Source organism: Hypanus sabinus, chromosome 27 (assembly GCF_030144855.1).
Source record: "Hypanus sabinus isolate sHypSab1 chromosome 27, sHypSab1.hap1, whole genome shotgun sequence".
In the NCBI taxonomy this organism is placed as follows: domain Eukaryota; kingdom Metazoa; phylum Chordata; class Chondrichthyes; order Myliobatiformes; family Dasyatidae; genus Hypanus; species Hypanus sabinus.
The window spans coordinates 19,626,500-19,639,434 of NC_082732.1; the positions used below are offsets into that span (position 1 = coordinate 19,626,500).

The window sequence follows — 12,935 nt, forward strand, 5'->3', positions numbered from 1 at the left end:
TATTCTTCTTGTATTATGCTTCTCAAGGACCAAGCCAATTCTTAGGTAATTATCAATTTATTTTGTTCATAAGTTGAAATCCATAGGTAGCTTCATATTGGCATTCCTGCTGAGGAACTGTTTTTGACAAGGCAATCAGGCACATCTACTTTAAAGTTCTTCTGAATTTCAGATTCTTGAAATAATCTGATAATCTGAGACTTGAAAAGGCCACGATGTAGTAATTTGACTGATGTATTAAGATTTAACCAAATTAGCTCCTGACATTTGCCTGCAGCCATGTTCTGAACATTTAAAATCTGTACTGTAGCTTTATACTTTTTTCATAATTGTAAAAATCTAATCTATAAATCATTACAACTTATGACAGGTTCCATGATTTTTGAAAGCAAAAGACATGTCAGTATTTCTTTTCATCGTGTGATTATTTGCTGTAAAAAGGGTGGTTAATGCTCCTAAACATAAATAGGTTGATAGAATTAGTTGATTATCTTGGATTAGGGGGTAGAGGCGGATAGGTAGGAAAATTCCTGCAACAACTATTGTACTTGAGTGGAGTAGGGCAGAAACTGGTAGAGGACCTTCTGTAGTGGCTGGGAGTCATGGGTGTAAACCAAATTGGGCAGATTTCCCGGCTGCTGCTAAGACTAGACCTAGAAGTGAGAGGGTTAAATCTGTATTTTTGGAGAGGAAAAAGAGTTGTTGAGTTTCCCATGAGTTAAGGTTTATGGCGAGCTTTGCTATGGCCATAATTAAGCCAATGATGTCTCCATTACAGTTACAAATAATGGCTCGGAGGGCAGCTGTGTTTGCGTCGGCTTGGCTAAGTCATCAGCCAGTAAGAAAAAATTATGCCTAAACCTTTTCAACCAATAAATAGTCAGAAAAGATTGTTTGCTGTAATGAGAATTTGGGTGTAAGAAATGACAAAAGGTGGCTCCCACATTATGGTGTGGTGAAGGGGTTATGGTCCCTGCAGATAACAAACCGTATCACAACATAGCTGTATCCTGAAATGTGAATTTGAAAAACAGCGTTTTTTCACATAAATTCTGTGAGTGAGTATTTCAAATCTTAAATCTATGATTTCTGTAAGGGTGAATTCCTGTTACCTAAATAGCCATAATGTGGCAGGTTGCCTGTTCTCTGTTTCAAACCTACAGAGCTGAAACTATAATGTGAGCTAAGAGTTGCTCTTGATACCAAGATTGCACTTTCCAGAAATCACGCATTTGTAAGTTAGCAACATCAAGCTTAGTAGCTTAATGTAATAGAAACAAAGATCTGTACACTATGTTTATGTACGCACAGTAATACAGAAAAACTTGATAATCCTTCCCTGCACATGCACTAATTATGCCAAATAGTTTAACTGCACTATCAAGCCAGCTATTTGCTATTCTCCAGACAGTGCTGCATTGCACAAGCTAAATCTAGGGACTGGTGTTTAATTTTATCATTAAAAGTTATCGCATTCATTTGTTCGTTAGAAATTTCATTTTAATCCTGCCACATGGCCATTCATGTTGATATGTACATATATATGAATAAATTTCATAAGTGCATATCTTAATGCTCAGATGCCCTCCTAAACTGCAATATTTCATCAACCTACCTACCATACTCCAATTTGATTGATTGAAATAATATTTTGCTGCTTTTGATGCTATAACTGAGCGGTAAACCAAAGTGGCGCTTTGAGCTGCAGCTTCAGCCATTGTGTGCACTAAATGATGCAAAATGTTCAGCATACTCTTGAAGAAGCCATTCAAAATCTTGAAGGAAAAAAACAGATTTTAATTTGAGATTCCATTCTGAAGGCATCAAGCCCAAGACATATCTAACATTTAAGTTATAGAGAATTGGGATCAAAATGAGACTCAACAGAAAGTTAGTTGGCACCAATATTCTAGTTTTATAGATCAAAGGAGGGTGGAAAGACTGAATGAATACCACAGGCTTAAATGAATTCTGAGTTCTGCAGATAAATAATATAAAAAGATTTGTAAGTACAAATGAGAAATTTGCAAAATGTTAACCATTAACAGAAATCATTAGGAAAGTGCTGTGTCTATCACTTATTGATTATAGACCAATTTTTCAAAACAGTTTATCTATGGAACAGTTACTATTTTGGTAGGAACTTAGAGAAGATCCATGAACATTTTACAATATTTACATTGCTTCTCAGAATCAACAAGTTTACAAAATTCTGTTTCACCGTTTTGTCCTTTTGCTTCCTGTAATTAAGTACAGTGGGCCCTCCTTATCCACGAGGGATTGATTCTGGGACCCCTCGCGGATACCAAAAAACGCGGATGCTCAAGTCCCTTATTCAACCTGTTTCAATGTGGTGGACCTTAGGACCCAGCGGCGGAGCTCTGAATCCACAGTGTTTCTGTTCACAAAAATAATCACGATCACTATTGAAAATAAAGTGGAAATAACAAAGCGATCGGAAAGAGGTGAAACGCCATCGGTCATTGGAAAAGTGTTAGGCTACAGTCAGTCAGCGATCAGAACAATCTTAAAGGATAAAGTGAGAAAGGCCCTGCCCTGATGAAAGCTACAATTATTACTAAGCAACACAGTGGTTTAATTATTGGGTTTTGGGTGTTTGATCCTCCACATCAACCCGGCATGGTGGACAGTGCACTCGATAGTGGTCAGTCACTGGATCGAACTTGGGAACTTCCATTCCCGAGCCCAGCGCTGAAACAAACCTTCTTAAGCGTTTTATGTGCAAAGAAAGGTAAAATATACACTATAAACTAAGACAAACATTTGACTAACTGAAGCTAAATAATATCAGATGTACCTGTTCTGACTTACTTAGTAAGAAAACTTACAATTTTTCTCGATCCTGATCCACGATAACCCACGCACATCCTCCCGTATACTTTAAATCATCTCTAAATTACTTATAATACCTAATACAATGTAAATGCTATCTAAAATAGTTGTTATACTACATTGTTTAGGGAATAATGACAAGAAAAAAAAGTTGGTACATGCTTGAACAACAGTGCTGGACGAGCACTTCCGGGTTTTCATGATTCGCAATTGGTTGAATTCGTGCATGCGGAATTCACAGATAAGGAGGGCCGACTGTATCTTCTGCATTCCATTTCTCATGTAGCCTTTGGGGTGGCTCTGTATCAATGGCATTCAATCTAGTCCTAATGCAGTTTGCCTATCTTCCTGTCCCTTATTTTAGTAAGGGAATTTAGTAAAGCAATGTCATAGCAAAGAAATTCCTGATAAAAATTAATTTAACAGTTATAGATTAATTTTATCTATTTTTGCAAACATCCCATTAATTTAAAATAATTTTTATGGTTATTAGAATACTTTGCAAACTAGTTGTTCATCTAGCATATACCTAGCAAGACCTGAACAACATTTATGCAAGAACTAATGAGTAGAATGTATCATCAATAATGTATAACTCAGCATTATATCCATCTTTGTTTAGAACAGAATTTCCAGAGAGGAAAATCAAGTGTACAGACAACTCTTTATCAGCAATGACTTTCCATTCTGATGTGTTTGTTTCCTTTTACAGCAGAAGAGAAGATACCTAAGCGACGGCAACCATTTGTGCCATATGCTCTCAGGAACCATACAGGGTGTACCATGTGGTTTGCAACACTTACAACCACTCCAACAAGGTTTGAAATTTTCCCCTTGTGACATCTTGTGAGTTCCATTTAAAAAAAAGCTTAATCAGATATGAAAAAACATGACCAGGTTACTGAAATGGTATGAGAAAATTAAATCTGTCATTTAAAAATAGGACAGATGGTTTTTCACTTTCAGATATTCTTGGGACAGGTACATAAATTTAAATTTGCTACTAATCTCTCTCGAGCGTAAAGCATGGATCTCATAATCATGCAGCACAAAGAAAAGCCTTTCAAGCATCAGCTTGCATTGGCCCAACAAGCACCTAGTTATATAAATCCTTTGTGAGCTCCTTCGTTGGTCAGGGTCAACCATGGATATTGCATTGTAGCTGTCTACGTGATACGCAAGTCAGGGCAGTTCAATGTTGCCCATGCAACAGGCTCCCCCTCTACATGCAGCTGATGAATCCAAAGGAATGTCGGAGACCGGTACAGTTTGGCACCAGCAGCATCACAGGAGTTGCCAGTCAGCATTGAACTCAACATTGGACTGCCTTAGTGGCTCCAGCTTTCTCTGCAGAGTTTACTCCCGAAGCCTTCCCCATGAGTGGGTATAGCCACAGGGCAGTGGAGGTTTGAGATCGGAGTTTTCCTGCAAGGTGAGCTGTCAACCACAGCTGACAAGCTCCATCTGCCCAGTAACCCACCTTTGCCCATTCTTTTGTCAGTGGAAATGGTTCTGCTGTACTTAATAGCTAAGCCACATGTGAAGGCCAGGAGCTGGACTTGGTTGTCAGAGGGTATTTGAGATAAACTCCATTGGGAGCATTTAATAGGTAGTGGGAGCTTATCCCTACCACCTCCGCCGGCTATGACAACCTTAAAAAACATACAAATCCTTTACTAATACACTAATAACATTGTACTCTCCCCACTTCTAATTGAATTATTGTCAGCTATCCAAGCCCTAGTTGAAAAATCATCAAGAAAATCACCCTGAATCTTGCACAACCATATTCCTACATGCTCCTTAATGGTATCTACCATATTATGCCATGGTGATATTTGAGAAGCAAGTGTCACGTGTCCAGCAACAATGAATATAGAATTGAGTCAGGTTTTATAAACAAATAAACATTTATTAAACTCTGCTCAAAAAAAATGAAAAGTAAACAAACGACTAACTTAACCGGAAGTTAACTGTTATATGGCAACTCTGGAACAGTCCTTAAAGTGGTAAATGCAAACACAGTCTTAAAGTGGTAAATGCAAAAGTCTAGGTGATTTATACAGTCAATTAGGAGAGACTTTCCTGAAGTAACAGATTCCTCAACGACGTGATCCCAGCCGAAATATACCTTGTCCAAAGGATCCATGATGAAGGAAATAAAAACGACGTAAAGGAACTGACCTTTTTCTTGGTGGATAACACTGCACAACCCTTTCTGCTCTTATAGGCAGGGGTTATCTCAGATGCAGGTCACTATTTTCCGAATGAAGATTCAATAAGGTCGATCCTGTATTAAACCACCGAACGACACCAACTTCACTTGATCCTTCGCGTCCCCGTACTTCGCTAAAGTCTTCACTCTCCAATACTTAAACTTTAAAATTAAAACAAAGATGCACCAAACAAACCTGGCAGCAATTCGTGAAACTGCCGGCACAACAATTCTGTACCTTACAGTAGAAAGTAAAACTCCACTTTAAAACGAAACTGTGTCATGAGACAAATACGCAGCATAACGGAGTAACTGACAAATTAAACAATGACTCAACTGAAAACTCTTGCGTCACAGCAGGCTTTCCCGCTTTATACCTGTTGGAACATGTCATCATGTGACCTCACACTGGCAGGAAAATTACATCACTCCACCATCACAAGACCATTACATCATGCTCACCAGATACTCAAATACATCATGGTCATAAGACAGTCACAAGATACCCAAGGGGTATGTAATACAAGTCACAGCAGAACAGCATAAGAGATTTCCATGAAAGTGAGGGAGGATACATAATGCTACCCTTCATGTGATAGACTGATGAGAATAGCTGTACCTTATAATGAGATGAAGCACATTAAGAACTTATAACATCTTGCATTAAAGTGATCCAGTGTTTCTTGTGTTCAAAAGTGGAGCACTAAAAAATGCACCTAGTAGAGGTTGGGGAGGTATCCTTTTAATTTCAGTTTCTTTGCAAATTTGCTTGTGGCTCACTCCTTGCTTTACATTAAAGGAACTACAGACATGGACACTGCAGATTTGTGTGATATCATTGATGCATGTCTGATGCCAAGCAATCATTGATCAATCAAAAATGGTTAGCCCAAGAAGTGCAACAACTACTTTCATGATAATTGATCGTCAGCTCAAAAAAATTCCTACCTCAACCAAATCGGAAATGAACAGACTTTATGTAAAATCTGTGCTCAAAAAATTTACACAAATGGGTCCAATTTTAAAAGGCATGCCTTAGCTAGAACATGAACTTTGGAGAGAACTAGTGTTGCTTTCCGACCTTTCCCAACATTATCCCATAATACACTTACTTTATTAGTGTGGGTCATTGGAGCAAATTGTGAACAGATGGGAAGGTAGGCATTGCTAAAGATCTTTTTGGTGATGTCATAATAAAACAAGAATAGAGTTGTCACTAATCAGAGCATTAAATCTCCTTCATGCAAAGCAATCAATTTCCTGTGACAGGGTATTTATGAAAATTCCTGGTTCTAAAACCACTTTGTGTTCCCAAGCCTGAAACACCTCGTGTCATGCATCAAACTATATCCTCCTTAATAAAATATTGTTCAGACAGAAATTACTTTTGAATGAATCAGTAATAATTGTAACCACCATCTTGCACAAGCGTCTGTCCTTTAGATAAACCAATACCTAAAGTGCATTAACAGAATTTGCTAGCCCCTTTACTGTTCTTCATCTGAATTGACATTCCTTCCTACTGATCCCTCTTCCTCAAATTAAGTTTTTTTTTATAATTTCAGAATTGAAAGACTTAGATATGAATCAGCAATTTATTGAATTGATGATGTGTCTATGAGTAAGAGTGATGTGCTGCACCTCCATTAAAGAACACTTCGTTGTTTTGTTTTCGATTTTAGAGTGGCCCTGTCTCATAGTGAAAGCCCAGGGTATATACATGAAGAATCTGTGGCTGACCTTGATGACCAGCACAATGTCAGCCAGTGGCGTGAGGTGCTCCCAGGTGAAGAAGCACCTTTTGAGTTTGAAGCCAGGGAAAAACTAAGACACAGGTGTGTGAAAGAGGATGCTGTGGTATTTCTTCTGCATCTTTGTTACTTTAGTAACTGTGTTTATGGTGCATTGACCACGATGGCATTTCTTCAGAAAATTATTATGTATTCATAACCTTGTGAAATGTATATGACACTAGGTTTTGCATTGTACTCACAGACACACCCATGAGTTGAAGATTCATCAGCTTTTGGTGCGGGTGCATGGGTGGGAACAAGTAAGTCCGGTGTCTGTCGATAAAGTCGGCGTCTTCTTCCGATGTGCAGCACCTGACCGAAACAACCAGTCTTCCATGGTATGTGTGATAAATTGCTTGCATGTACAGTGGATTCAAGTTAATATGGACACCTCAGGAGCAGAATATTTTGGCCCAATTAAGCGGCTGCCCCAATTAGCTGAAGTATCATGAAAATATTTAAAAGGTATTAAGATGAAATGACAAATTGAGTAACAAATTAAGTATTTAAATGAAATACAATATAACACTACCAATAATACCACAGCGCAGTAAAGCTGTATTAGTTCCTAATAATTATCCAGGAAAGGCTTCATCCATTGTCCGCATGAACAAAATCAGCGCAGACACCTAGTACAAATAATGAACTGCCTTCATACAATTCTCTCGATGATTGCATCCTCCAAATCTTCATTGTAACATTCATGATTATTTTTGATACCTTCAAGTTCTTTTTAGTTCCTAACTTGTTGAAGGATTCAGATTGTTCCATTTTTCACTTACAGCCATTTCTAGCATCTACAGTTCTGAGTTGTCGTACTGCTTGTTTCTCACCAACCATCAGTGACAAACTCACTGCTTTTTGTACACATGCAACTGATGCAACTTAAAATCTGATCAGTCTAAGCACTGTGTACCATCTAATGGCCACACGTGTGTGTGATTGACACTAGTTAGATCCTGTTCAGCAAGTATCCTGCCCCAGTTAAGTGGTGTTGTGTCCCAAGTAAGCAAAGGGAATCCCAGCTATTTTCTCAATAAGATTTTGTCCTTTAAGAGTTGTCTCAAGTAAGTGGCTGCTTCAATTAACTATTGGCTCAATTAACCAGAATCCACTAATTTGTTAAAACTTGTACAATTCAAAGATTCAGTACTTTAACAACAGCTGGATTACGTTATATTCAGAGGGAGCAACAGCTTCGGAACTTATTATAAAATAATCATATGATCTTTTAAATGGCTTTTAAGATAAAGTAATCCATAGCTTTAGGTTTTGAAATAAACATCAGAGGTTATGCTGAACTTGTTTCAAACCTTTTTTTAGGTTAAGTGTGAAGAAGCATTTATATTTTGGATTGCCATATTACACAGATAGCTACAGATGGACTGAAAAGGTTACAAGAACTATTTCCAAAGAAAATATCTGTACTGCAAGTTTGCACCTCTTGGGAGAGGTTGAATATGTTGATTCTTGCAAAAAAAGGAAGCTGAGGTGTATCCAAATAAATGTCTTTGAAAGGTTTTGATCATGTAGGCGTGGGCTTATTTCCATTTGTCCAGAAGAGTAGAATTAAAGGTACAATATAATTGACATGAAAACAGACTGAGAAAAAATATCCAGAAAGTAGTGCAGTTATTACATATTGTACAGATGTATTTAAAGGAAAATCATGGGATCTTTTGAAGAAGGGAATATTCGGGCTCAATGAACGATATAGAGGAGAAAAGAGAGATGTGAGCAGAGCATAAAGTGAAATGTTTGGACCCAGCTGTATGTTTTTATGCTCTGCATTCAATTCAAATCAGAGATGCAGAAGAGAGGAAGGAAAATGTGCATCCTCGCCATCTCTAAAATGAAACCTGCTTACCATAATTCAATGACCAAAATTGTGAATTAATATATAAATCGAATGGTAACAATAATAGGATCAGATCAGTAAGTACCTTAACTTAAGTGGAATATAAAACCAGAAACAGTTCTGATACTAATTGTTTCTTGCTAGGAAGTTCAGATTAAACCTTTCACCTCAGTTTTAGTTGTGAAATATTTGTCTCAACGGGTAAAAATGTGTCATGAATACTATTAAATATTTCAGACACCAGCCAAAGTAGTTACAAGATTTAGCACACCAGTTTTTATAATATTCATCTTCTGTCTTTGTGTCATAGGTTGGAAGTCCCATCAGCAAGACCAATATAATACATCCACATGTATATGTAAGCATTCTTTTGCACTTTGCACATGCATAATCAAATCACAACCATTAATTTGGTCATTTTTGCCAAATTATTTTATATAATTTTTGTACTGAATTACTACTTTCTCTAATATTGTTCCAAATTGTAATGTAGTTCATTTTTGTATCATCGTAGGAATTACTTAATTATCACTATGCTGTGTATGATTATGATACTGTATTAGTTGTATTGATTTTAATTATTTATTGGATTGTGTTGTGCCACCATTTCTTTCTGGTTCAATTTTGTAATACAATTTATGAATTAGTGGTTAATGTACTTAAACCGCAGAATTGAAACAGGTTCAACTGCATTACTGCATGAGAATTAGATGTGTTTTAAATTGTCATCTGTTCATTAAGTGTACATTCCAGTCTCTGTGAAACAAACAAAAATTGGGGTGTTTTCCTGTCATTCTTGCCAATATTTCCCCTTCAACCTGCATCTCTTTTTCACTTATGAGACTGCACTATTGCTTGCTATACTTACCTATAGTCAGAACAATAAGATTATTTGGTATATCATGCTAACATACTAGTATCTATACAAATAAATCCAAGTTATCTCGTGTGTACTCACCTGAGTCTGAAATCTCAATTCACAAACGAGAAAATCTGCAGGTGCTGGAAATCCAAGCAGCACACACAGCATGCTGGTGGAACTCAGCTGGCCAGGCAGCATCTGTGTAAAAAAGCACAGTCAATGTTTCGGAATTCTCAATGTTTAGCTCTGGGGATGATGTCTACCCTTTCTAAGCTCTCAGTGCAGGGATCTGTATGAATACTTTAACACATAATATCAAATTGTTTATTCCATTATTAGAGATTTAAATCAAAAGCGCAACATTCATACTAGATTAAGAGTTTATTTTCTGAAATATAGGGTGTCTTTTTAATTTTTCTACTTAAGGAAGTACTATGGATCAATTTGCATAGTTCACCATTTGACAGATTGCTGTGTTCCTTTAAAATTGTTATATTTTCTTCCTTATTTTACAGTTCTCGGCACTTCCACCCGTAAGGGTGGTGTTCTCTGTGACTCTCGAAGGGAGTGCAAGGAAAGTGATAACAGTCCGCTCAGCATTAATAGTAAAAAACAAATTGGAGGTACCTATGGAATTGAGACTGGATAGTCCCTCTGCTCCAGACAGTAAGTTATTAATTCATGTGGAAATGCACCTGCAATTCAATAGTGCTTAAATAAGTCTCTTCCTATAAACAAAGGATCATTAAAGCTATCCCATCCACTTAGCTATAACCTATCCACAAAGTGCAATAGTGATTGATGACAGTTCTGAAATATGTATATTTGTGGAGAATTTAAACACGCGGTGGGAAATATGTGGAAGTTTTTGTTCTTTCGTTGGACAATATTAGGAAATCTAACTGGAGTGTGATGAGGAAATCAGCAGTCAGGCAATGTGGGTGTTCATGACCCAAGATTTTTGATCCTCTGCACAACTGCATTGATAAGTACAAATAGCTCCTATTGTACTGCTGATAATATGAAAGTCTTGGATCCATATAATTAAGTTGAAGTCTGCACCCTGATTGTTAATTTGTTGATCTTTATTAGATTATGCCTTCACATAGTGGGAACAGGGGTAAGTTTTGTTGTGGCTTTTGTGGTCAAGTCATCTCTCTGCAGAAACCACTAATAGACCAGAAACACAATATGTGGAACCAAAGCAATATATTATAGCAGGTCAACAGTTTATTGACATAAGTAACTAAGTCAGTCAGAAGTCTTTTGGGAACATTGTACCTTGATTAGTTGGTTCAGCTGCAATCATCAAGACAAAAGTTGTGTTTAAGTCCAAGTGTGTTGCCGAATTGAATCACAAAATAATTCCTGGCCTGAAATATGAGGAAAGATTTATGAATATTGTGAAAGACAAATGAAAATAAATCTTAATTTAAATTGTATAAATATGATGAATATATATATGTTTGCAAGAAAAAGCTTGTGAATCCTTTGCAATTACCTGGTTTTCTGCATTAATTGCTCATAAAATGTGGTCTGATCTTCATCAAAGTCACAAGAATCTCAATCTGCCTAAACTAAATAACACACAAATAGTTGTACCTCTTCTCGTCAATACTGAATGCACCATTTTAAAATCTAGATTCAAAAAAGTATGTGAACCTCTGGGGTACAAAAGCTTTTGCCTGCTACAAAAGCTATTTAGAGTCAGGTGTTTCAGTCAATGAGATGAGATTGGAGGAGTGGGTTGTAGAGATGCCCTGCTCTATAAGTCAGGTTACTGACAGAGCCTGCTCTTCTCAAGAAAGATCTGCTTATGTGCTCTATGCCTTGATCAAGCAACTTTCAGGAGACCTTAGAAGAAGAATTGTAGAGGTGCATGAAGCTGGAAAAGGCTACAAAAGACCTGAGTGTTCATCAGTCCACAGTAAGAGAAATGGAGGAAACTCAGTATTGTTGCAACTCTCCCTAAGAGTGGGCTTTCTGCAAAGATCACACCAAGAGTACAACGTGCAGTGCAGAAGGAGGCGAAAAAAAACTCAAGAGTAACAGCAAAAGACCAACAGAAATCTCTAGAGCTTGTGAAATTCTCTGTTTGTGTGTCCACTATAAGGAAAAGCACTGAACAATAATGGCATTCATTGAAGGACTCAGAGGAAACCACTGCTCTCCAAAAAAACAATTGCTGCATGTCTCAAGTTTGCGAAAGACCCACCTGTATGTTCTGGGACAATGTTCTGTGGGCAGATTTTTTGGCAAAAATGCATATTGTCATGTTTTAAGGGAAAAGGGCACTGTGCACCAAAATCTCATCCCAACTGTGAAGCATGGTGGAAGAAGCATCATGATTTGGGGCAGCTTTGCTGCCTCAGAGTCTGGGCAGCTTGCAACCGTTGAAGAAACAATGAATTCACAATTGTATCAAGGCACTTTACAAGAGAATGTCAGGATAGCAGTCTTTCACCTGAAGCTTAATAGAAGTTGGATGATGCAACAAGACAATCATCTGAAACACAGGAGTAAATCAACAACAGAATGGCTTAAAAAGAAAATTTGTGTTTTAGAATGGCTGAGACAGAGTCCAGGTCTTAACCCAGTTGAGATGCTGTGGCATGACCTGTTCGTGCAAGGTATCCCAGAAATATTGATGAACTATAACAATTTTGTATGGACAAATGGTCTAAAATTCCTCCTTGCCATTGTGCAAGTCTCATCAGCAGCTACAGGAAGTATTTGGTGGAGGTTATTGTTGCTAAAGGAGTTCTACCAGTTACTAAATACAAGGGTTCACATACTTTTTCCAGCCTGGACAGTGAATGATTAAACAAAGTGTTCCATACAGATATGAAAAGTACAATTGTGTGTTACTAGTTTAGGCAGATTGTGGTTGTCTATTATTGTGACTTAGATGAAGATCAGACCACATTTTATGAGTAATTAATACAGAAAGCTAGGTAATTGCAAAGGGTTCACAAACGTTTTCTTGCTACTGTTTGTGTGTATGTATATATATATATATATATATATACACACATAAATACACACACTAATAACAGGTAAATTTAGGACTGTGATCTGGAAATAGCTGGAAAAATCTTTATCAGCATATAAAGCAGATCTCTGTTCTAGCATAGAAAACTGAAATTATTTAGCAATTTACTGAGCAAACATGGAGTATTTTACACAGTTCTGGTTGCCATACAATATATGGATTAGAGCAGGTGATTAGGAGATTCACTGGGATGTTAGGAGGAGCATTTAACTTATGAAGCTACATTAATTAGGCTGGGTTTGTCTTCCTTGGATCCAAGTATCTGAAAGGTAGACCTGATTAAGAGACAAAATTAAGAACCT

General features: G+C 37.2%; 1 protein-coding gene across 1 annotated transcript in view; it reads left to right on the plus strand.

Annotated features, from left to right (window-relative positions):
- vps13d (vacuolar protein sorting 13 homolog D) overlaps positions 1-12,935 on the plus strand; it is a 288,095-nt gene that overhangs the window by 144,551 nt on the left and 130,609 nt on the right. The window contains exons 40-44 of the mRNA XM_059951858.1: positions 3,566-3,671; positions 6,751-6,903; positions 7,064-7,199; positions 9,030-9,077; positions 10,097-10,247. Coding sequence (XP_059807841.1) covers positions 3,566-3,671; positions 6,751-6,903; positions 7,064-7,199; positions 9,030-9,077; positions 10,097-10,247 — 594 coding nt within the window. The remainder of the gene's footprint in view (positions 1-3,565; positions 3,672-6,750; positions 6,904-7,063; positions 7,200-9,029; positions 9,078-10,096; positions 10,248-12,935) is intronic.